The sequence below is a fragment of the Ochotona princeps genome, chromosome 32 (genome assembly GCF_030435755.1).
Source record: "Ochotona princeps isolate mOchPri1 chromosome 32, mOchPri1.hap1, whole genome shotgun sequence".
Lineage (NCBI taxonomy): Eukaryota > Metazoa > Chordata > Mammalia > Lagomorpha > Ochotonidae > Ochotona > Ochotona princeps.
In genome coordinates this window covers 12,808,159-12,831,479 of record NC_080863.1, presented here as the reverse complement: position 1 = coordinate 12,831,479, position 23,321 = coordinate 12,808,159, and the positions used below count along the sequence as shown (strand labels likewise).

Sequence of the window (23,321 nt, the reverse complement as noted above, 5' to 3'; positions counted from 1 at the left end):
ACAGAGAGGAAGATCTTCTGTCCGATGATTCACTCCCCAAGTGAGCCGCAACGGCCGGTGCTGTGCCTATCCGAAGCCAGGAACCAGGAACCTCTTCCGGGTCTTCCACGCGGGTACAGGGTCCCAATGCACTGGGCCGTCCTCAACTGCTTTCCCAGGCCACAAGCAGGGAGCTGGATGGGAAGTGGAGCTGCCGGGATTAGAACCGGTGCCCATATGGAATCCCGGGGTGTTCAAGGCGAGGACTTTAGCCGCTAGGCCACGCCGCCGGGCCCGTTAATACATCTTCTTAGACTTAGTTTAGGAAAATTCCTAGGCCAATGACATGCAGTAAGTTTCACCTTACGGACACCTCCCAGAAGGCTGTCTCCTGAAGGATTTTGAGAACAGGGAAAGTACTCAATGACACATTAGGATTTGCCACTGTGAGTTCAAAGGAGAAAGTGGTGATTGTTTCCAACATTACTTTTGGGTGCCAATTTTTATATGCCTGATATTAGGCAAATAAGTCAGATTTTCAAAGTATTGTTTGATTCTTAACCTACAAAAACAAGATGAACATAAGCCATAGATTATTATTCATAGTGAACATAGATGCTTGGCACTGTCCTGACATAGTTCCAAAGACTAGTAGCTCTGCTTGTCCTACGCATCCCTCTGCCGGACTTTCTATTTCACCCCAAGTTTAAACACCGGCTCTCCGACATTCATTCACTTTTTGCCTGTTGGCATTTAACCAAGGAAAAATGTTACTAAAGAGTCCTACATGTGCTAGTTTGGTTGAAAAGGGTCTATATATTTCAAACTGCACCTCTAAAATCTTCTCTCGCTCATGCATGATCCGCTAGGCAGAAAGACCTGTCTTTGCAGGGGGTGGTTTTCATTGACCTTGCTGTCTCTATGACATCGCCTGAATTTCACCCCAAGTGTGTCTGAATTCTGTTTCTGGTTCACACCATTGGAATGTAAAGCGGAAGGCATTCATTGAAAAGTAGTCTATCTTTGAAATATGAAAATACTCCAAGTGCTTGAAGTATAAAAATAGTTTAGCTTTGAAATATAAAAATCTTGGAGCTAGATTTATATCTGGAGATGGTGACGGTTCACTAAAATAAGAAATGAATTAGATTTCTGGAAGTTATGTTACCAGCAAAATTTTTCTGGTTCTGGCACTGTGACACAGTAAGTTAAGCTGGTTATCCCCAATGCTGTTCCCCCCACCGTCTTCATATATATACGCATATATATGTGTGTGTATGCATATATATTTATATATATATATTTAAGATTTATTTTTATCAAAAGGTAGATTTACAGAGAGAAGTAGTGACAGAGAGAAAGATTTTCTGTCTGCTGGTTCACTCTCCAAGTGGCTGCAATGGCTGGTGCTGAGCTGATCCAAAGCCAGGAGCAAGGAGCCTCTTCCAGGTCTCTCGCACAAGTGCAGGGTCCCAAGGCTTTGGGTCATCCTCTACTGCTGGATGGGAAGTAGTGCAGCTGGCTCCCACATGGGATCCTGGTGCATGCCAAGGCAAGGATTGAGCCATCAGACCCTCGCGCCGGGCCCTCCACCATATTATTACAGTAACATAGTCCTTAAGCAACAGTCACAGGTCCAACATTCTGTTATTCAGTGTACCATGACATGGTAGGTATAGAAAATGGCAAATAGTCTAGTATCCTACTGTCAAGATATATTTACTAGTTTCATTGGAAGTCCATCTTTTATTCAGGAGTAGAGATGATTACTGTGAAGCATCTTCATTTCCTGGTATGATAATCTCCATTTTACAATTCATTTATGAAACTATATGTATATACAAATTTACCTGCATATTTATTGCTCTCTCTCTTCCTCTCTGGCAAGCAAAAAAAAAATACAACTTTTTACAAAAAGAATATTTATATTCTTAACACATCAGATAATTGGCAGTAACTCCAAGTCCAACATATTTTATAATTTTAGCAGTTAATATTTTGAATTGGCTATTTTAAAGATTTATTTATTTATTGGCAAGTCAGATATATACAGAGAGGAGGAGAGACAGAAAGGAAGATCTTCCATTCGCTCCCCAAGTGGCCGCTATGGCCAAAGCTGAGACAATCCAACCAGAAGCCAAGAGCCTCTTCCAGGAATAGTAGTAGGAAGCTGGTGCAGGAAGAGAATAGGCCTAACTCCAACTGTCACCAAAATATGGAATGCTGAATCTGTAGCCCCTCAATATCTTCCCAAACCACAGATATTATATTAATAATATCTAAATTGATTTGACCAAACCAGAGGTAAATGTAAAAGGCAAATGGTGATAGGCCTAAAATAGAACATTTGTATTCTAATAATTATATCCTGCATAAAAATTTCCATATATCAAGAAAGTACAATGATAGAGCAAAACATGTTTGTTGGTCATAAACTGACATTTTGGTGTAGTGTCTTTCCCTGAGGATAATTTGAGAGAGCGTAGAGTAGTTATGAATGGAAAGTAAAAATTAACGACCTCATTGTAATTCTATTTGGAAATAATTTAAACAACAGGAAATGTTCACTTTTTACTTATTTACTTAATTTTGTTTTTTACTTCAATTGAATTTTCGGTTGCCCACATTTGAAGGACAATGAGTAAAAGGGCAGTTATACCCAGGATCATCTTAATAAGTCACACAGCAAGACATTTAAAAGCGATATCAAGTGTTTCTACAAATAATGAACCCCCATGCATGATATACTACTATTGTATTAATGACTTTGTGTCCATTTTAAAGTTGACTTTATGTAAGTAATGCTAAACCTTTATTGATTTCATTATGATTTAATAGGCTTTTATTGAATAGGCCCTTGCCTGTTTTTCCTGTTGAACAAGGATCATTTTACTTTTTATTTGCCAAACTCTTTATCGAGTGGACCATTAAGCCTTAATTATAGTGTGAATTAAAAATGCACTATCTCAACATAATCAATATGCATTCAATTATTTGCTTTTGGCAAATATAAACTTGGGAGAGAAAAGATTAACTTTTTCTTTTCAAAAAAAAGAACTGCTCAGTTCTCAAGGCGCCTTCCTTTGAGTATTGTCCTGCACTGAGCAGACACCCGGCTGGATTAGTGCCATCCGGATGATCACTTATGCAGGAAAGAGCATGCTATTGTAAATTTGCAAATTATACTTCACTGAGGAGCCAGGCAACCACCATTGGTATCAGGGACTTTCTTGTCACCCATTTTTCATTGTACCACTGAATGATAGACTACAACATATTACTTCTTATAATATATATTCATTCTACTTGGTGATTCATCTTTTCCCCAAAACTCAACACACACACAATTAAAAACAACAATAGCTAAGCACCGTGCCAGAATTTTGAAGAGAAATTATTGAGCCCGGTTCTTGCAACAGTCCTCATGATGGATATAATACTAGCTACGCCAAAATTCAAAGTTGATATTACCTCAGTTAAAAAATGACAAAATTGACTTTGGAGTTTAGCAATTTGCATTTTTATTCATGGTGCCTCTTTTTTCCCAAAGTGTGACTGGATCTTTAAAAACCCCACCTTATTGGCCAAAGGGACATGGTGTTTACAGTGAAAATTGGAGTTCTAACAGGTGTGAATGTACAGTGATTATCAAGGCACTCTGTCTGAGCTTGTGTTAGGAAAATCTTGGGAGAGGACTACATTATTATAGTCTTTAAAAAAAATACTTCTATGAGTTATCTATATGAAAGGGACAATAACAAGAGAGACACAGTGAGATCTTCCATCCACTTTTCACTCCTTAAAATGGTTGCAAAAGCCAGGAAGCAGGAACTCCATCTTGGTCTTCCATGTGCTTGGCAAGAAGCCAAGCACTTGAGTCATGCTTCATGCCTGCTTCCCCAGGCTGCCGCAGCTTCACCAGTTTTCCAAAAGGATGAGTTGACAGGTTACAGTCCTTTCAACATAACAGAGCATATACTATTAATGAACTGTGAGCGTGTCAGTTTAAGGGTTGGTAGAATTCTTTGCTGAACAAGGTAGTGAGGCATATAAATTGAAAAGCAGTAATGATACAGATAGTTAATAAAATAGTCAATGTTCTCCAGAGAATTTTAGACTCCAAACTATAGAGAGACGCTTGGGAGATCTAGGGAGAATATTACACAAATTTTGTTTTGGGAAGGGCAAATTGCAGGTGGCCCTGGCTGCTAAAAGGGAAGGCACCAGAAATCGATCTAGAAGTTTAAGTAAGGTGGTCAGGATTGGAATGTAGGCCAAGACAAAAGTAGGAAAAACGGGGACAGAAAGTTCAGAGAGTTTTCTAGGAGGACAAATGTGACTGTATTTATTCTAAAAGTGATTCCAAATCAAAATGCAAATAAAACAGTTTTGGGAACTGGCATCCGAGAGACCAAATGATGCAATAATTGTCATCATTGTAAACGATCAGTGATTAAACACAAGTGTGATTCTAAAAGAAGAAACCCAGTGAATGTTAACAGAGGGTCATGGAAAAAAGTAAAACCCAAGGGAAACATGAGGAAATAATGCATGCAAACCTCTGCTTCATGGAATTCTAAAGAAATTGGCTGTGCTTTAAAAAGCCATCTGGTGTACACTTCTAAGTGCATTCGAAAGATGAACGGATAAAAAGAGGAAAATGGAGCTTGAATTATTCAGAATCCTTAAATGCTGGTCCCTAACATCTGTCTATGTGGTGACGTTGCTTGGTGAATCTGATCCTTCCACATTCTGATTTTAGCACGAATGTGTGTGTGCAGATTACTCCAAATGAACGGAGAGAACTGTGGTAAATAAATTCAGAGGAAGGATATGGGTTTTTTTTTTCATAAACACCTCCAGGATGTATCTGAGGACAGTGGGAAATTACTTCAACGGTTTCTGTTTTATGCATGTAGGAGCATTTAATTACATAAGATTAGAAACTCAGAAAGCTAACATAAGGCATTGAAAGTAGGCATAACCTAAAGTTATAATCCTGTACTTGGAAAGATTTGTGAAGGAGCTCAGAAAGTTCCTGGACGATCCACTAAAAAGAAGGCAGTCTATATCCCAAGTCATTGAAGCTCATGTTAATGTATTTAAATCATCAAATAATGAGACAGAGTTACATTGCAGGATGCAACACACTTCCAAGTTGGGGCCAGATCTGTGATGCAGTGTATTAAATTACCACCGATGGCACCGGCAAATCAACTCAAGTCCTGGTTACTCCACTTCCAACCCAGTTCCCTGCTAATGCACCTGGGAAAGCCATGGAAGATGGCCAAATTGCCACCCCGTGGGAAACCCAGATGAAGATCCTGGCTCCTGGCTCCTGCCTTCTGTTGTGGCCAATTAAGGAGCGAACCAGTTGATGGAACATCTCTTCATGTAGTTAACTCTGCCTTCCACAGAAAACAAATAAATATTTTAAACAGAAAACAGAGTTTCTAGCGCACATAGATTCTAACTACCTGGTTGTACCATATCAGTAGAATTGACTCTAAGGACAAAAAAAAAGAAACAATGTACATTATCTCATGGGCTAATGAGAATATGTGACTCGCACCAAATGCTTACCTCAGGTTATTCTTTCTCATGGGATTTACTTGTTTCCTTCATATTTCCTTCTTAATGAGCAAGAGGCAGAGAGGGAGTGAAGATGATAGCGTCATTTCCATTCAGTGGTTCAATCCCTAAATAGCTCGAATAGCCGGAGTTGTTCCCTGTGAAAGCCAGGAGCTGGAAACCCCGTCTTGGTTCCTCATGTTGGTGGCAGAGCTCCAAGTACTTGGGCCATCTTCCACAGCTTTCCCAGACACGTTATCTGGCAGCTGAATAGGATCAGTGTTCTGCTATGGGGTACTGACATGGCAGGCTGGGGCTTAGTCTTTAGCACCATAATGGTGGCCCTTGTTTATCTTCTTTTTTTATATATATATTTTTTAAGATTTATTCATTTTTATTACAGCCAGATATACACAGAGGAGGAGAGACAGAGAGGAAGATCTTCTGTCCGATGATTCACTCCCCAAGTGAGCCGCAACGGCCGGTGCTGTGCCTATCCGAAGCCAGGAACCAGGAACCTCTTCCGGGTCTTCCACGCGGGTACAGGGTCCCAATGCACTGGGCCGTCCTCAACTGCTTTCCCAGGCCACAAGCAGGGAGCTGGATGGGAAGTGGAGCTGCCGGGATTAGAACCGGCGCCCATATGGGATCCCGGGGCTTTCAAGGCGAGGACTTTAGCCGCTAGACCACGCCGCCGGGCCCGCTTGTTTATCTTCTAAATGAATTATATAATGACACCAACACTTGGTTGTATTCAAGCACTGAGTATGTGTATATATGAATTTGAAAGACAGGGAGATAAAGACATCTAGTCCATCTAGCCACCAAATCACTATTTTTTTTTTTTTTTTAACCAACTCACTCTTCAAATTCCCACCAAAGCTAGGGCTGAGTCAGACAAAGCCGGAGGCCCGGAGCATAAGCGGGCTGCTCATGTGTCTGAAACTACCCCTGGCTTCTCTTTCACCTTTTGATTCTGCAGGAGGAGTGATCAAATCTATTGATCTCTCCCATCTTCTCTCTGCCTTACTCCTGGACTTTGTTCTGCTGACATCGGGAGAGTTTTTTCAAAACTCTAAGCACTTTAAATGTAATGTCCATGTAAGATTTTCTTCCCTAAGGGTTTTGTTGTTATCATCTCATGATAGATAAATAAAGGCTTTCAATTAAAATTTTTGAAAAGAAGCTGATTATTTTCAGTCACAACAAAATGAATGGATTTTTTTTTTAAAGACCAAAAAACAAAACAAGAGCAAACTCAAAAGCATTGAAACAGAAAAATCTGTCTTTCCTCCTGAAATTATGTTCTTTATGGCTTTATTTAAGAAAAAAGGATTACTTTATATAACAGGAAGAATGTTCATGCCTGCCCTATTTTCATAGAATTCTTAAATCTTTTCAGATCAGAATGCCTGCCTTATCGTATGAAATATCTCCTTGAATCTGGGTTACTGAAAATAAAGGTCTTAATGAAAGCTTACTCTTCTCCCCTGGAAAAGAAACAACTTAATGAAAACACGAGAAAGCATTTTCCCCCTCAGGTCCTACTTTGGGCCAAGACACAAAAATATACTAGGATGCCACTCAAAAGCTTCGCTAGCAGAACTGTGATGCACACTTAAGAATGGGATGAAAGATTGACATGCAATTATTTATTTTATTGAAGACACATCTTTGAAATATATTTCAAAAATATTTCTCCCCAGTGACCTTGCTGAGTGAAATGAGCATGAGGTTTGAGTCAGACTTCTTAAATCACTTTCTTTAGATCTAAACAAAGGATTTCTCTCTTATAGATTTGCTCTGAAGATTAAAGATGTTGTGCAAATTAATTTATTCAACATCTAATGTGTACCAGATGACACCACCCCACAACAACTGCCCCATGAGCTAGGAAGATAAGAATAACTCCTTAAAACCTTGAAGGTCATGGACTAACATGTAAAGTTAGCTGTTCAAAAAGTTGATGACCTATTCATTCAAATCAATTGCCATTCTCTCGAGTAACAGACATGGAGGTTTCCATTAGTAAATGAATGATTTAAAAAGAAACAGGCAATCATTTATTCCTACCTTGTTTGTAGCTATTTATTACAACATAACCTCCCTAAAATCATGCGTCCCTTAGCCACATACGCTTAAATCCCAATGTCCAAGTTCCAAATCTCTCCCAGTATATGCACACAGTGGAATACAAACGGAAATTTGAGGCAGAGTTATCACAAAATAATAAATGATCCAACTTCTGCACACCCCTGGGATCTCTTGCTAGAAATATCTAAACTAGTTTTCTGATTGTTACCAATTTAGTCAACCCCAAATTTACAACCTTTAAGTGAGAGCAGTCATAGTAGATACTCTATCCGACATAATTAGGAAAAATGAGATATGACACAATATTGTAAAATTATCTAATTGGCATTTATGATTCATTTGTATGTCATTAGTATATTATTTTCTTGGTTACAGAAAAGTATGGCTATGAGAAAAAGAAAACTGCATTTCATAAAAATTGACACACGGTACAGGATCTCTATGAGACAAATTGATGGAGAAGGAGCAGGATAATGGAGCTAGCTGCGCAACATCACTCTCATTGTATATTCAGAATGATTTACCATGAACAGAGGTCAGCAAGCAGTTACTCTAATAGAATCTATTCCATATACTAAACATAAAACAACTAGGAAAAATACACCTTCAAATTATACTTCTTTATTTCTTGTGTCTCATTTGCACATGAACTATTCTATACAGGTTATCAATTTCATTCAGATGACGTGAAAGTTGAATTTTAAAACATGTCAATAGGTCTAATATAGACTGTGAAAAATGAGATAGCAGGTGATGAAGTTTAACACAAGTAAGATTACCAGACTTGCTTTTGAAGCTTTATTATGTGTAAAGGTAAATGCTAATTATAGATAATTACTGGGTTCCACAGTCAAAAAGATTTTTGAACATTTAAAACAGATTTATAATTTTCGTATAGAAAGTGAAATTATTAACATTCATAACATCAGTCAAATTAAGGAGAGATTGGTAAATAGAACAAATTAGGTAGTGTTTGCTTCCTCTTTAACAGGCTCAACAATGTAGAAGGCTTCTGATTATCTGTTTGCTGTGTAATTTAAGATATTTCTATTTAAACCATAATGACATATTGAATATTTCAAGATGAGATTGTTTTGTGTTTTGGTTTACTTTGAATAAATTGAACAATACACAGCATCTTTGTTAGCCTTAACAAGCAATGTTTGTTAGATGTAAATTAACAATTGACTCTTCTACTACAAGAGTTTTGAAAAAAAAAAAAACACGTGAGGCTATTGATTTGTTCATTAGTTTGATTTAATAATTGTGCAAGAGACACAATCTCAGATATGATGTACTTCATAAATATAAACAGTTATTTGTCGATTAAAATTTGCATAAAGAGTTAAGATTTAGAAAGTCAGCACTGGTTCAGTAATTATTTCAGGCACCGCGATAACGTTCACCTTTAATCTTCACATTTAAAAAGTTTTCCCTTAGATTTGGAACTAATACAAATAGGTAAGATAAAAGAAAGGAGAATAAAATATTTTATATAATTGCTGGATTTGGAAAACCTGCATAATTAGATAAAAATATTTGGAACTGGAGATGTTTAATGGTTACAGTGTCAGAATAATATTTAAGAAATACAAGAAAAGTCCAGAAATTTTATTTTCCAATAAAGTTTAGGAGATGTTTATCTATTTTCATTTTACATATGAAGAAATATAATTCAGATCTAATGACAGGACAGAAAGCCATCTCACAGGGCTGGAAACCAGAAGCTCCTGCTTTTGGGAATTTCTACATTAGATTCCATGATAGGTTCTCTTTCTCTTAGATGTGGAGTGAGAGATGAGCACTAGGTAAGAGTGAAGAGGTGAGAGACTGCCAGGGCTAAATATAACTCTTATCTAACACAACTCAGACTTCATTAACTACAGCCTTGGTGTGTAGTGCTTATTTAGGAAAATCTGCAAGTGCTAAGAAATCCAAGTGTTGATTAGATTGAATCACTCTGTGCTTTTTTCCCTCAAATGCAAGAATTATTCTTTCCTCCCTTCTACCCCAATCCCACATTCTATTCACATTTCATTCATTACATTTTACTCCAAGAGAGCTTTTTATTGGTTCTATGGGTTGGTTGTGTTTATCATTGTAACGTCTTCCTGAAACCTGTTAGTGTTTACATAAACAGAAATGAAGTCGAACTAGATAATACATGTGTGCATTAAAGTGATACACACATGTTTTACAGAAATAAAATATAGGTAGACTTTTTTCACAGAAAACTAAAGGTTTGAAGGCTTTTGCATATATATCTCCCTGAAGAATAAAAACATAAGAAAGCGTAAAAAAGAAAGAAGTGGAAAATAAAATGAGACAATCCTACAATTAGAAGAGTTGGAACATTGCATTTAAGCAGACAATGAGACCGAGTTTCGTTAAGAATGGAATTATACCTGTTCTTTGTCTAAATAAAAACATTATATTGATTTAACTTCATAGAGAGACTATATCAAAGTCAATAAAAGTCTTAAATTAATTGCAATAAATATTTCAGACATAGTTTATGAAAACAATGTTTATGAAATGAAATTATATTTTTACTTCCTTCTTTCCTCCTTCCCTCCCTCCCTCCCTCCCTTCCTTCCTTCCTTCCTTCCTTCCTCTTTCTCTTGCTGCCTTTCCCATCTGTTTGGTTTTTCTCTTCGTTTTTATTGGACCAGTATCCTCTGCCATGTCTCATAACCATCAGAATGACTGAATTAGCTTTATGCATCATGGATCTTTCAGAGGACTCATTTTCTCTCCTCCTGAGTTCTTTATTTTTGTGTTCTTAAAATAAAAGATTAAATGAGATAGATCAGTGTGTCAACTTACCCATATTTCTAAATATGATGTTCTTTTAATCCACAGATTTACTCATAAGTTAATGGCGGGAAATATTTTAATTATTATATTCCATGACACAGTTTTGTAGGGAGAGAGGTTCCTGTTTCCCCCCTTTTCTCTCCTTGTTTGCACCTCCCAACATTTCTCCCCTTATTATCACAGTAGGGGAAGTTTATCATCTTGAATGGATGCTATCTTCCATTCTCCTAAAGGTATTTTTCTGAAAAACCAGTTATATTAGATATTTTTTGTTCTACATATCTTTGTTCTCTTATTTGCTCTCTGTTTTCTTCCTTGAATTACCTAAAGTCCTTTTATTCCTGTGTGTAAATATAATTCTTTTCTATGTCACCTAATTTTTTTTCTATCATGCTTCTAACCCATCAATAGGTTTTGTTTTTTGTTACTAACATATTTATTATTCACTATGCTACGATTTTGGAGGTGTTGGGGTTTTCCCTCTTTCTGCCCAAGGAGATCATGTATGTGTCCCACAATCTTCATTTTTTCCCTCATCTGTTAGCCACTGCATATTTGCCCTATGTCCTTGATATTCTTCTGCCCCTACCTCATCCTTATATTTTTATTTGTAGGTCTCATCACATTTTCAGATTAATATCTTCCCCAGAGCAGGACTAATCTTATTCCATTTTTAAAATTATTTATTTGAAAGACAGAAACAAGAGAGTGGTTCATCACCCAAACATCTGCGATAGCCAGGGCTGAGCCATGCCAAAGCTGGGAGTGGGGACCTCAACCCGGGTCCTACCATGTGAGTTACAAGAATAAATTACTATAGTCATTTCTGCTGCCTCGAAGGTTCTTCATCAATACCCATAGGAAGGCACGAAACTCCAGCACTCCTACAGCAACATGCACATTCTAGCCAATATGTAATCTCCTGGCTAAACACTGGCCCAAATTTTCATTTTAACCTAATCAAAAAAGCATTAACTTCAGGACACCAAGAGCCTCAGAAAATTATAAAAAGACTTTTCTGTTGCCATTGATTCTATATTTAAAATTGAATTACAAAACATCATCATGCATCCTCAGTGTGTGTGATATCCTTTTTGGTTCAAAGATTCCAGCAAATCTGGGACTACTGCCCAACCTGTACAGAAAGCAAACAGAGGCTTTTGTCTCCAGTCATCTTTTGCTTCAAAAGACAAAAGTGTCTGAGTTATTATCCAAATGAAAAGAACTAGCAAATGCTGGTGGGCCTGCAAAGAAAGCAAAATTCTTCTTTATTTTTTAAAGATTCATTTATTTATTTCAAAGAGTGTTATGGAGAGATGCTGTGTGTGTGTGTGTGTGTGTGTGAGAGAGAGAGAGAGAGAGAGAGAGAGAGAGAGAGAGACAGAGAGACAGAAAGGGAGAATTTCCCATCCATGGGTTTATTCCCCACATGACCATGTTGGCCAGAGGTAGGCCTGGTGAAAACCAGAAGCAAGGAGCCTTCTATGCGAGTGGCTGAGGCCCAAACACTTATCCCATCTTCTGCTGCTTTTTTTCTCAGGCAATTAGTAGGCATCTGGTTTGGAAATGGAGCAGCCGGGACTAGTTCAAGTTCAGTTCAGATGCCCATATGAAATGCTGGCATCACAGGTAGTGTATGACAATGCTACTCCCAAAGGGGATCTTACACACTGCAGGCAGCAATTTAAATAATACAGCCATTATGAAAAAAAAAAAAAAACCAGTATGGAAGTTCATCTGAAAATCAGAACTAGAAATACTCTTTGATTCAGCATTTTATCACTGGGTATTTATCCAAAGGAAACGAAATCAGCATGGTAAAGAGGTGTCTGTACTCTAATGCTTGTTGAAGAAGTACCACACTAACCAATACAGGAACTCAACCCGAGTGTCCAGGAAGGGATGAACACAGCAGGTATGAAGGAATCATGGGTATATCCACAGCAGAACACTGCATGCTATTGGAGCTGTTGCTTTCTAGGTGTGTAAATAGGATGGTGAAGAGTCTTCAAACAGCTTATAGAAAAGTAGATTATGAAAAACTATGCATGGATTTCAATTTTGTGTGAATTTCGGAGTTACTCTCTTGAGTTGTAGCATTCCATAACCTGCATGGGTGTCCCAGAGAAGGCTCCTGGCTCCTGGCTTTGGATTAGTTTAGCACCAGCTGTTGCAACCGCTTGGGGTGTGAACCATCGGAGGGAAGATCTTTCTCTCTGTCTCCTCCTCTCTGTGTGTCTGACTTTACAGTGAAAATAAAATAAATCTTAAAAAAAAGAAAAATATCATACCATGCCCTATAAATAAGTACCATTATTATCTATCAATTTAGAAAGACAGAATCTTCTGGAATCCATAAACAGTGGGTAGAGAGTGATTGTCCTTCTCTTCGTTCGATAGAAAAAGAACAAGCCTAATAACCTTTGAAGACGGAGAAACACATTAAGAACTTGACACTGTGAAGGTTGCGAAGTTAAACTTTTAAGAAACAGGAAATGTGATGACCTGAGAACTTTAATTAGCACGTTTTTAACACAACCTCTTCCCTCAAATGAGAGTGGGAATCACAATAAACCTTCTAGGACTGATGTGTTGAGATCTTAGGTCTATAAAAGAACTGACCTGTGACAATGAGTTTGTCCCAGAAAAGTGTCCTACCATGTCATTCCAGCCTTCGCATTCTCATGATCGAGTCTGTTCACAGCGTCGTTGGCTCCAAACACTGGCAATAAATATTCTTAGACTCTCTCATTTTAGAATCCAGCTTTTCTTTTCATCTCAGGAGAGATCTGAGATCTGAAGGAATTCTATGTTTCAATGGATTTTGAGAGAACAGAATTATCAGATGAGCCACCTTAATTGGCTACACATTGCTTCATCTTCTGAGATTTCAACTAAGTGATTTTTGCAAATCAGTTTTCTCTGCCTTTAAGTCCACATGTGTCCAATTCCGGTGAAAAGATATTTTCATATTGTCCTGCTTTATCTTGGAGCTACCGTAGTTGGGGTGGGGGGAGCTGGATGTTTTTTCTGGTTCTGTTGAGACTTGAAGTTTTCAACTAAGGGTCACCTTTGTCAAGGATTAAATTAACTTTTCCCAGGGCGAGTAACCAGTGATAAATCTCAACACTTTGTCAACTCATTCTTCTTTTTCTAGCAAGACTGAATGACACGCAGCATGGTTCGAGAGGCTGCTGGGCTGCACCAAGTAGAATCTGCCTTTCTCTTCCTGCTACACATCACCTTTGTATATTTTCATAGGAGACTATCAGATGTCCCTCGTTTTGTTGCTACTGGTTAACACTTCCCTACATTTTATTTTTTTCTAATTTCTCTGTATATCGAAAAAGGACATTTTAAGGATCATTCCCATTTTCCCAATTTATTTTTTTTTTGATTTTAGAATTCTATATTTTCCTAGAAAGTTTTTTTTCAAGAAGCAGATGGGTTTGAATAAATTTGTTAACTTTTGCTTAAAATCATTGAATAACCAAAACTGGACTCTCATAAGTTAAAAGAAATATGTTACATGACACAGTTTTGTGTCTCCCAAGAATGTGCAAAGTGAAATGGGAGCCAAGTACTATCAGAATATTCATGGCTTTCCATTGTTTCCTCTCTGGTAGACTACAATTTAAATCCACTGTATTTTTAAAACATTTTATCAATAGCAGTGCAATAACAATACATGAATTTTCTTCTGATCATTACTGTAAATGATATGACAGTTGAAGGGGGATTATTTTCCTCTAGTCATTATTTTAACTCTCAAAGATTCTGTTACACAGAGTTTTCATTCTCATTACTTCGTCAGAACTTTCGTATTTTCTAATGCTATTTCACCATTCAGCTGAGTTGTTTAATTGAAGGCTTTTGTGAACGTGGTTAGATACTGCTTGCTATATTTTCATTTTATAGAACTTATCAATGGCATCCTCATAATGTTACATATGATCATTTTGGGAATGCAACATATATATTTAAGAAAAATATACATTCTCAATGATCAGGCTATCTATGTACATTAGATGTTTTACTATACTGGTTAGGATGTCTCAATATTCTACTTATTGTATTCCACTTGGTGCTGCTACAGTATAATACATCAATGTATTTTATCATTGTTCTCTTAATTTCTCCTTACATCTGCTATATTAAGTGGAATTTAGTAATTTTAACTTTACATTAAATGTATATTGGTGCACATAACAAGTTACTAATTTCAACTTTATGCCAATGGTATATAGGTATCCAAAATGCATCTTCCACATGACTTTCACATTTTTAGCCATGCTGAGTCTTTCTTTACTTCTTTACTGCATTTGACCAGAGTTCTGTCCCATCTGATAATAAAATCTTGATTTCTAAGCTCATATTGATTCAATATATCTGATATAAATGCCCTTTTTTTGTTTAGACAGGCTTTGTTTAGTTGTATGAGCCAGTCTGAAAAGTAGTCTGAGAAAACCTACTATATATACATATATATATATACACACATATATACCTATATATACATATATACCTATATATATATAATTGATATGGAAAAGACAGCGTGGTTAGGTATGCAGTCTTTAATTTGTGCTTTATTTTCTTGAGTTCTTGAAAGTAAAACCAGCATTTGTTACAGTAAACTATTAGGCTAATGAATACCATCGTTTAACAATGTCTATAAAAGCTGTATTTCAATTCATAAAGAATATGGAAGACACTTTAATTTTTGACTACAGTAGTTTTTGGACAGTTTTGGACGGAAGAAAGATAGTACGGAACCATGAGGTGTTAGATCTTTTTGTACATGTTAGGATATATGTAGCTATAAAAATGTAAATTCATTTAGCTAGATAGATTATTAGACCACAAAATAGGCGTATCAGAGAATCCTATCTCAAAAGTGTCAAAAGCTAATAAAACAGCATAGGTACCCAATACTATAAACTTCTTACATTTATTTCTTGTTGACACTTACGTTGATAGAACACAGCAATAGTACATAAAAAAGACTTAGCACAGATCAAAGCAGTGACAGCAAATGAACTTATTTATTTCCTACACTGTACTTAGATGGTAAAAAATACTAACTTCATTAAGAATTTAATTTATGAATTTGTTAACATTATTGTTATTCAATGTAGACAATAAAATACATATATTTCTAATATGCCATATGATGAGCTGAAATTATACCTAGAATATTTTGCACATACCAAAATACGAAAATTAATTTAGAAAACTTCCGTTTTTAGTTGCAAGCTCAGCTTAATATTTACTTCATCAAGTGTCACTTTTGCTTAATTTTTAATTACTTTATTGTCAAGAACTGTTAGCCCAGTTCTTGATTTTTTTAAAATTATTTTTATTTTTAATATATTTTAACATATTCAATATAGTTAAGAGATGCAATTCTTTTTTTCGTCCAATGTATATTGTGTTTTTTGGTCGCTGGGCTCTTTACAGCAGTATCTATTTATTTAGATTTTTATTTTTCACGTTACAGTTCCAGAGACTCAGGGACTATCCCTTCCACCTTCCCAATTCCCCCTTCCTTCCACTGTTTTCTCCTACATTGCTAAAACCAGCAACAGTCATAAGCCCGTCACTTTGCTGTGTAAGTGGATCATGATACTGTAGTTAGAGCGAATGCTATTGTCAGATATATTTAACGGTTTCATTGGGCATCCATCTTTTATTCAGTAGTAGATACGTACGGCAATGTGTCTTCACTTCTCGGTATGCTGGTCTCCATTATACAGTTTCTATAGATGAATGCATGTATTTACATGTTAGCCTACATATCTATTGATCTTGTATTTTGTATGAAGATTGTCTTATATCAGAGAGAAATTATTTTTTGTCCTTTGGGAACTGGCTTTTTTCCCAGAGATGCAGTTTTAAAGAGTGTGATGCTATTCCCTCCCTCCTTCTCTCATTGTCCGTCCTCCTCATCCTTCTTTCTTTCCTTTTTTCTTTTCTCCCTTTCTTTCCTTCCTTCCTTCCTTCCATTAGTTTTGCAGATCACATATTTTAAAAATACATTACACTAAAAGGCTTAACGCTTCACCAAATAGTAAGTTTAAGAACTAAAAAGCAAGAATACCTCCAATGAGCAGATACATAGGAAAGAGCTATAAGCAATAAATGCATATAAAAAATAATTCATCCATATGCATAACAATTTAAACTAATCGCAGATTATTAAAACCATAATAGCATAACATTGTAAAACCATTGGTTTGATGAAAGTATAATACGAAATTTTACAAAATTGTTTCCAGCAACAGTGATATAGACATTTCTTTTTCTCTTTTTGTTTTTCCATTTTTTTCTTATTTTTCCCTTCAACTTTAGCTCACACATATGAGAGAGAACATTCAGTATGTGCCTTTCTGTGTTGGGCTTGTTTCACATAATGTGATGTTGTGCTATTGTATCCACTCTGAGGCGATGTCACATTTTTTAAATATTCCATGGATTTTCTTTTTACACTAGCATCTGATGTGGTTGCATTCATTGATTCCAGATTTTAGCTCTTGTGAGCAAGGCAGACCTCTCTGATTCATTGTGGTCAAGTCTTCAGGCTGTAGACCCAGCAGTTGGAATCCTGGAATGCATGGCATCTGTGTTTAGTTTTTCTAAGAAATTCTGTTCTCTTTTCCACGTTGGTTGTACTGATTTGCATTCCTACCAACAGTGTGCAAATCAGTCACCTTTTTGCGCATGCTAACCAGCCTTTGTTATGCCCTGTCTTTTGAATTAAAGACAGTCTGACAGGGGTGGGTGAGATCTCACTGTGATTCTGAGTTGTTATCTCCCTGATGTCTAGTGGTGCTAATCATTGGTAAATATATTTTTACTGACTGTTCTTAATGTTCTCTCTGGTGGACAGTTTTCTGAGGCCCTTTGCCCATTTCTTACTGGATTGGCTGGTTTTTGTTGTTGCTGCTTTGATATATATATATATTTTTACATTGCAGTTCTATTCTGACTATAAACCCTTTGTTGGATCGGTAGCTCACAAGTGGTTTTCCCATTCTGTTGAATGTTTCTTCACTTTACTGATTATTTCCTTTGCTGTGTGGAAGCTTCTGAATTAGATAGAATCCCATTTGTTTCCACTTGCTTTGGTTGATTCTGCTTTGTGGATTTTATTCAAGAAATCATCTTCTAGTCAAGCGTGTTGCGGTGCTTCTTTATAATTTTTTTCCAGCAATTTCATAATCTCCGATCTTAAATCAGCATTTTCAAGTTATGGTGTATGAGTGGTTAGAGTTAAGAACCAAATGTAGGCACTCTATACTGGGACATAAGCAAATTAACCATTAAATAAAAGCAAACTCCTAAACAACCACGTGCTTAAAATGATTCCGTTATTAATATATTATTATCAAGTGTACTTTTATTTCCTTTTTGTGATCACACAATTTCTTTTTTATATACAAAGACTTTTATTTTTCATTGGAAAGTCAGATGTACACAGAGAAGAGGTAGTGGAAGGTCTTCCAGCCAATGATGCACTCCATCCAAGTGGCCACAGTGTCTCGAGCTGAGCCTATCCGAAACCAGGAGACCAGAGCCTCTTCCAGATCTTCCACGAGGGTACAGGGTCCCAAGGCTTTGGGCCGTCCTGGACTGTTTTCCCAGGCCACAAACAGGGAGCTGGATGGGAAGTAGGGCCACCAGGATTAGAACCAGAGCCCATAAGGTATCCCAGCGCATACAAGGCTAGGACTTCAGCCGCTAGGATACCATGCCAGGCCCTATGATCACACAGATTCTCCTCTATCATGCCCCATGTCAACTCATTACACCTGTCTAAATGTTTCTCATCCTCCCAGTGTCAGCTGCAGCAATACTTCCCTCAGCAATGTACTTGTACTCCCAAACCCTCCCTCTGTTTATAATTAGGCATTCATGTGTGAAAAAGACTGGACGATTGTTTCTTCTCAATAGATGGAAAAAAATGCAGCCAATAAGTAGGCATGTTTTGGTTCAACGTGGTATTTATTCTTGGTAGCAAAGTGTTCAACAGATTAAAGCGAGAAAATATTTTCTGGTAGAGGAATAAGTGGATGAATTGTTGAGGTGATGGAACAAATGAGTGGATTAATATAGGACTGACCTAGCATGAGTAACATCTGAGCAAAGATTCAAGATAAGCACTGGGAGGAAATCATGAGTCTGGTTTTTGCTTTATGATATTTTATTCCTGCGTGTTCTTGTTGGTCATTTTCCTGACAGAGGAAACAGAAAGGAAATACAAACAATACACAACAATATTTAGTTGTTAGTAAGTGTTCTTGACAACCAACTTCTTATATCGTGTGTGATTTGTTTGTTTGTTTCCCACAGATAATGCTAGAATTCTATTGTCTTCATGTGTGTGTTCTTTCCTGGATTCATATCTATTGCCTCCTTTGACCTAAAATTCTATAGTGGGATGATGCCAATATACTAGTGTGTTCTCACATCTCCTCTTTTTGTTTTCTCTCATTATACTCAATAAACTTTATTGCTAGCATCTGTGGAATATATCAGTCTCTTCGTGAGACAATTCACACTTTAAAGTTTCGGGCAGTGTTTCTTAGTTTGGATATCCAAGTAAGCAAAATGGTGGTTGACGCTTCACAAATAATAGGCAAATATACAGATGAATGGATAGCAATTAACAAATGCCATTAAAAATTCTTTAACTTTTAAAATAAATTCTTTCAGTTAAAACTCAGGTCACAGGAGAAATCAAGATTGCGTTGAAAAAGGAAATGAAGACAGATGGTGAACAACTGATAGTTGAAATTCTCCAATGCAGAAATATCACCTATAAATTTAAGTCTCCTGATCATTTACCAGGTATGGAATTTTGCAATAATGATCAACATAATATGCCTAGGCATTTATTATAAATATTTCTTAAATGGTCTCGAAAATGCCAACAAAATTTGGTTGTGTATCAGATATATCAGAAAAATAGGAAAGAAGAATTAATTTGTTTTATATGGAACAAGTTATCTATTCATACTTTCAGCTAGATTTCAGATACAAAAATTAAAGTGGTATATTGATATTTTAAAAATATTTACCTATCTGGGCAACATAGAAGGACAGACAAGGACCTCCCACCCATTGGGCTGCCCTCCAAATAGTGAGTGCCACAGCGGCAGGGACTGGTCCATGACCAAAGTCAGGAGCCAGATCTTCCACCTGGGTTACAGAAACCTAAAGCCTTCAGCCATTGCCACTTGTCCTAAGATGTGTTTTATCAGGTATCTGGACTCTGACTCTAGGTACTTCAGTATAGAATACCTACATCTTAATTAATATATCATCTAGTAGGCCAAATGCTTATCCAAAGTGATATATTTATTAAACAAAATGAAAACACACAGAAGCTATCAAGCCATTTGAGGTATTCTTACCAACTTTATGGTGTCTGAAATAAATCTATCACCTTTGTAGAATACTTAGGGAAAATCCTAAGCACGCAATTATAATTCTTTCAATAGAAAATCTGATGAATGTTGGGCACTTAACGACTGAATTCTTACTTTCAGATTTATATGTGAAAATATATGTAATGAACATCTCTACTCAAAAAAAGGTGATCAAGAAAAAAACAAGAGTATGTAGACATGATCGAGAGCCGTCATTCAATGAGACTTTTAGATTCAGCTTAAGTCCAGCTGGACATTCCCTTCAGGTAACTCCATTTATATTGTCCTCTTCTGCCCTGTATTACTCCCTGCTTACATACTGATCATACAGTACGTGACATTTGACAAGATAATTCTTAGAGGTGGCCTCCCCAAGGGACCCTTTGACATTCCGTAGACCACTCAACCATTCAGTCCAGGGCCACGTCTTGTCCATTCTGCTCACTTTGCTTTGAAGAGATTCCTCTTACTTTTCATATCGTACACTGTCAATCCAACACTGTGTAGATTTGCACTCACCTGTCACTGCTATACCTATATATATTCTGTACCTTCTATGTGTGTGTGTGTGTGTGTGTGTGTATAAACCTTGTTTAGGGAAAGGCCTAACTTTGATTGTTCTTGGTCCTAGAGTGTGTCTTTAATAGATATAAAAACAGGCAATTAAAAAAATGGAGGGAAAGAGAAAAAAAGATTTTGGAAGAGACCTCAGGGTTCTAGCCCCTAAAGCTTTACACTGGAGATAAATATGAGATATTTCAAAGCAAAAATTCACTGTAAGAATTAACAGGCATTACAGTGACATAAAAAATTGAAGGGGAAGTTTGAGAATCTATGAACAAATTTTTCAATCATAGAGACTAAGTAATCAAAGAGAGGAACCATAGGAAGACAATTTTCAATTTTTTTCTGAAATGACTATTATAATTATTCATGTGAAATATATGATGTTCTTTGAAGTTTAAAAATGAAAACCACAAATATGTGGAACTATAAATTTTGAAGTTAGAAAACATGAAAGAAAAGTCTTAAACAAGAATAAAAGTGAATTACTGACAAGTGATTCTTAAAAGAAAAGGCAGGAAGGAAAAGAATGATTGTCAAGAATTAGAGGGTAACCTCAACCAGTACTCAATCTTCCTTTTAACCCATGTCTCTAGTCTGAGATCTTGTGGAATAATTAGGTCCTAAGGAATTACTTTGGAAGTGGTGAACTGTGGTAAAATTGCCAGCAACTGAAATACTAGGTAAAACCAATTTGTTTATTCAGCATTCAAGATAATTGTATTTGATTTACTATTTCACAAACTCGTAAGAATGTATTTGGCAAACTTATTTAGGGAGATCTCCTAACAGTTTAAACAAATATTTAATTAGAATTAGCTATTTATATATTTCTTTTCTTGTCTACTATTCTCATATCCTTCAGGATATATTTTTCCTTTAAGTTATAAAGAAAAACAAGAATGTGAGTTAATTTATATTATGTCAATCTTTGGAAGACACATTGATTATCAGTTTTAGAATTGTACCTGCTGCTTTCTTCTGTCCTTGTCTCTATGCGATTTCCTTGATGATTAAGTTTTCTTTACAAAGACTGAAACAGATATATACACAATGCATAATTTTGGCTGTTTTTCTTTTCCTAGATTTCACTTTTCTCTAATGGAGGGAAGTTTATGAAAAAGACGCTGATTGGTGAAGCTTGTATCTGGCTTGACAAAGTGGATCTCAGAAAAAGAACAGTCAACTGGCACAAACTTTTGGTCAGTTCTACTCAAACACATTGAAGAAATGTGTCTTCTCAGGGTATAGACACTGTTCTAAAAAGCCTTAGCTCAAGACTGTAGTTGGATACTATTTGCCAACCTATGCTTTCAGGGGCAAATATGAAGTGGAAATAGGCAACAAACAGGCCTTCTAAATTTATTATGTGCAGCACAGAAAACAACTCAAATGAAAGTGTTGAAGAGTTGAAGACCACAAAACGTAAATGTAGCTGTGAGATCCTGGATTTGTGATGGTTGTCGAGAAAAACTCTGAGAGAAATTTTGATTACATGAAGCAGAAATGGTTGCACAACGCTGAGCTGTAGCTGAAAAGACAGACTCAAAGGTCAACATGGTTCCCCATGTAGCACAAAGGTGATTCTCATGCAAAGGAAACTATGCTGAAAAAGAGCAGATGCAAAATTTCAATTTTTCGAAATTTATAAAGTCTTATTCTTTATCCTCTTCTCAGTCTTGCATATTTGGAATTTTGACATTCTGGCCTACGGCACCGCCTACACTACCTGTCTAGAACTGCGAACGAGATGGATGGGTTCGTAGGAAAAGTGGGAACAGGAGAAGTGTATGTCTTCTTGCCTGTAATGTATAGATATTCTCTGTCAACTGCCAAAGGTGTACAACATGACCCTGGGAATCAATATGGCAAAAGCTCATTTGTTTCATATGCTTTGAAATAATATAAAGTGAAATTACAAAATGAAGTGAAAATTATCTAGAAATAAAACTGTGATTGGCATACAAAGAATGCTACTTAACAAAATATTGGCGCTGCGAATGAAAACAAGACCTCCACAATTTACTGTTAGAGTACAGAAATGTTCAGACTAGGCACTCAAGATGTCTTACATTAAACAGATGTGTTTTAGAAAGCAAAAGAACCTTTTTATTATTGAACTACAACTACATGTGGTATCCTGCGTATTGTCTTTCTCTTGAAATATTGACAGAGAAATAAAACGCTTCTGATAAATAATATTATTCTTGTGACATTGAATAAATAGATCCCCATTTCTTGCTTTTTCATAATGATTTTTTCTCTTAATTCATAACTGATTGCATAATGAAAACTCTGGCACCAAAATCAAGTTGTCTAACACTCTTTATTCTTTCTTTGTTGACAATATTCCAGTAACCAAATTGATTGATGTTGAGAAAAATGTAAAAATAATTGAAACTAAAATATGTATTTTGAGGTATTTTAGTACTATAAAGTGAAACAACCAGTGTCAAAGTCATTAAAAGGAAGCATTCTCTTTTCTATCAACCAAGAACCTACAAGGGTGATATCATGTGGAGTTGTGGAAATTGTGTTAAAAGCCTGGCTTCTGTCTCCGTTCTGCCAATTTATAAATGTCACTTTGCAGAGGTCAGACTCGCTTTCCTTCGGTTTCTTTCTAGGATAAAAATAATGATATATTCCCAGACTTCCTAATAGCCTCTTGGGATGATCAAACCCAGAAACCAATAAAAGATTAAAGCACATTTCCAAGTATAATTTTATACGCAGAAATGAGGAATAATCATTACTTAGCTTTTTAATTCCCAAACTTTATAGATGAAAAATATCCTCAGAGCATTGGCATGGACAAAAAACAATGAATTAACTCCAGAACTCATTTTTTTTTTACTTAAAATATAA

The 23,321-nt window shown here is 36.4% G+C and overlaps 1 protein-coding gene across 1 annotated transcript in view; it reads left to right on the top strand.

Annotated features, from left to right (window-relative positions):
• The window catches only part of PCLO (piccolo presynaptic cytomatrix protein), a 371,035-nt gene extending 349,295 nt beyond the window's left edge, over window positions 1-21,740 (top strand). Inside the window, exons 23-25 of the mRNA XM_058657508.1 lie at window positions 19,177-19,311; window positions 20,013-20,158; window positions 21,542-21,740. Of these exons, the coding sequence (XP_058513491.1) occupies window positions 19,177-19,311; window positions 20,013-20,158; window positions 21,542-21,682 (422 nt within the window). The 3' untranslated portion in view covers window positions 21,683-21,740. The remainder of the gene's footprint in view (window positions 1-19,176; window positions 19,312-20,012; window positions 20,159-21,541) is intronic.
• Window positions 21,741-23,321: the final 1,581 nt, after the last annotated feature.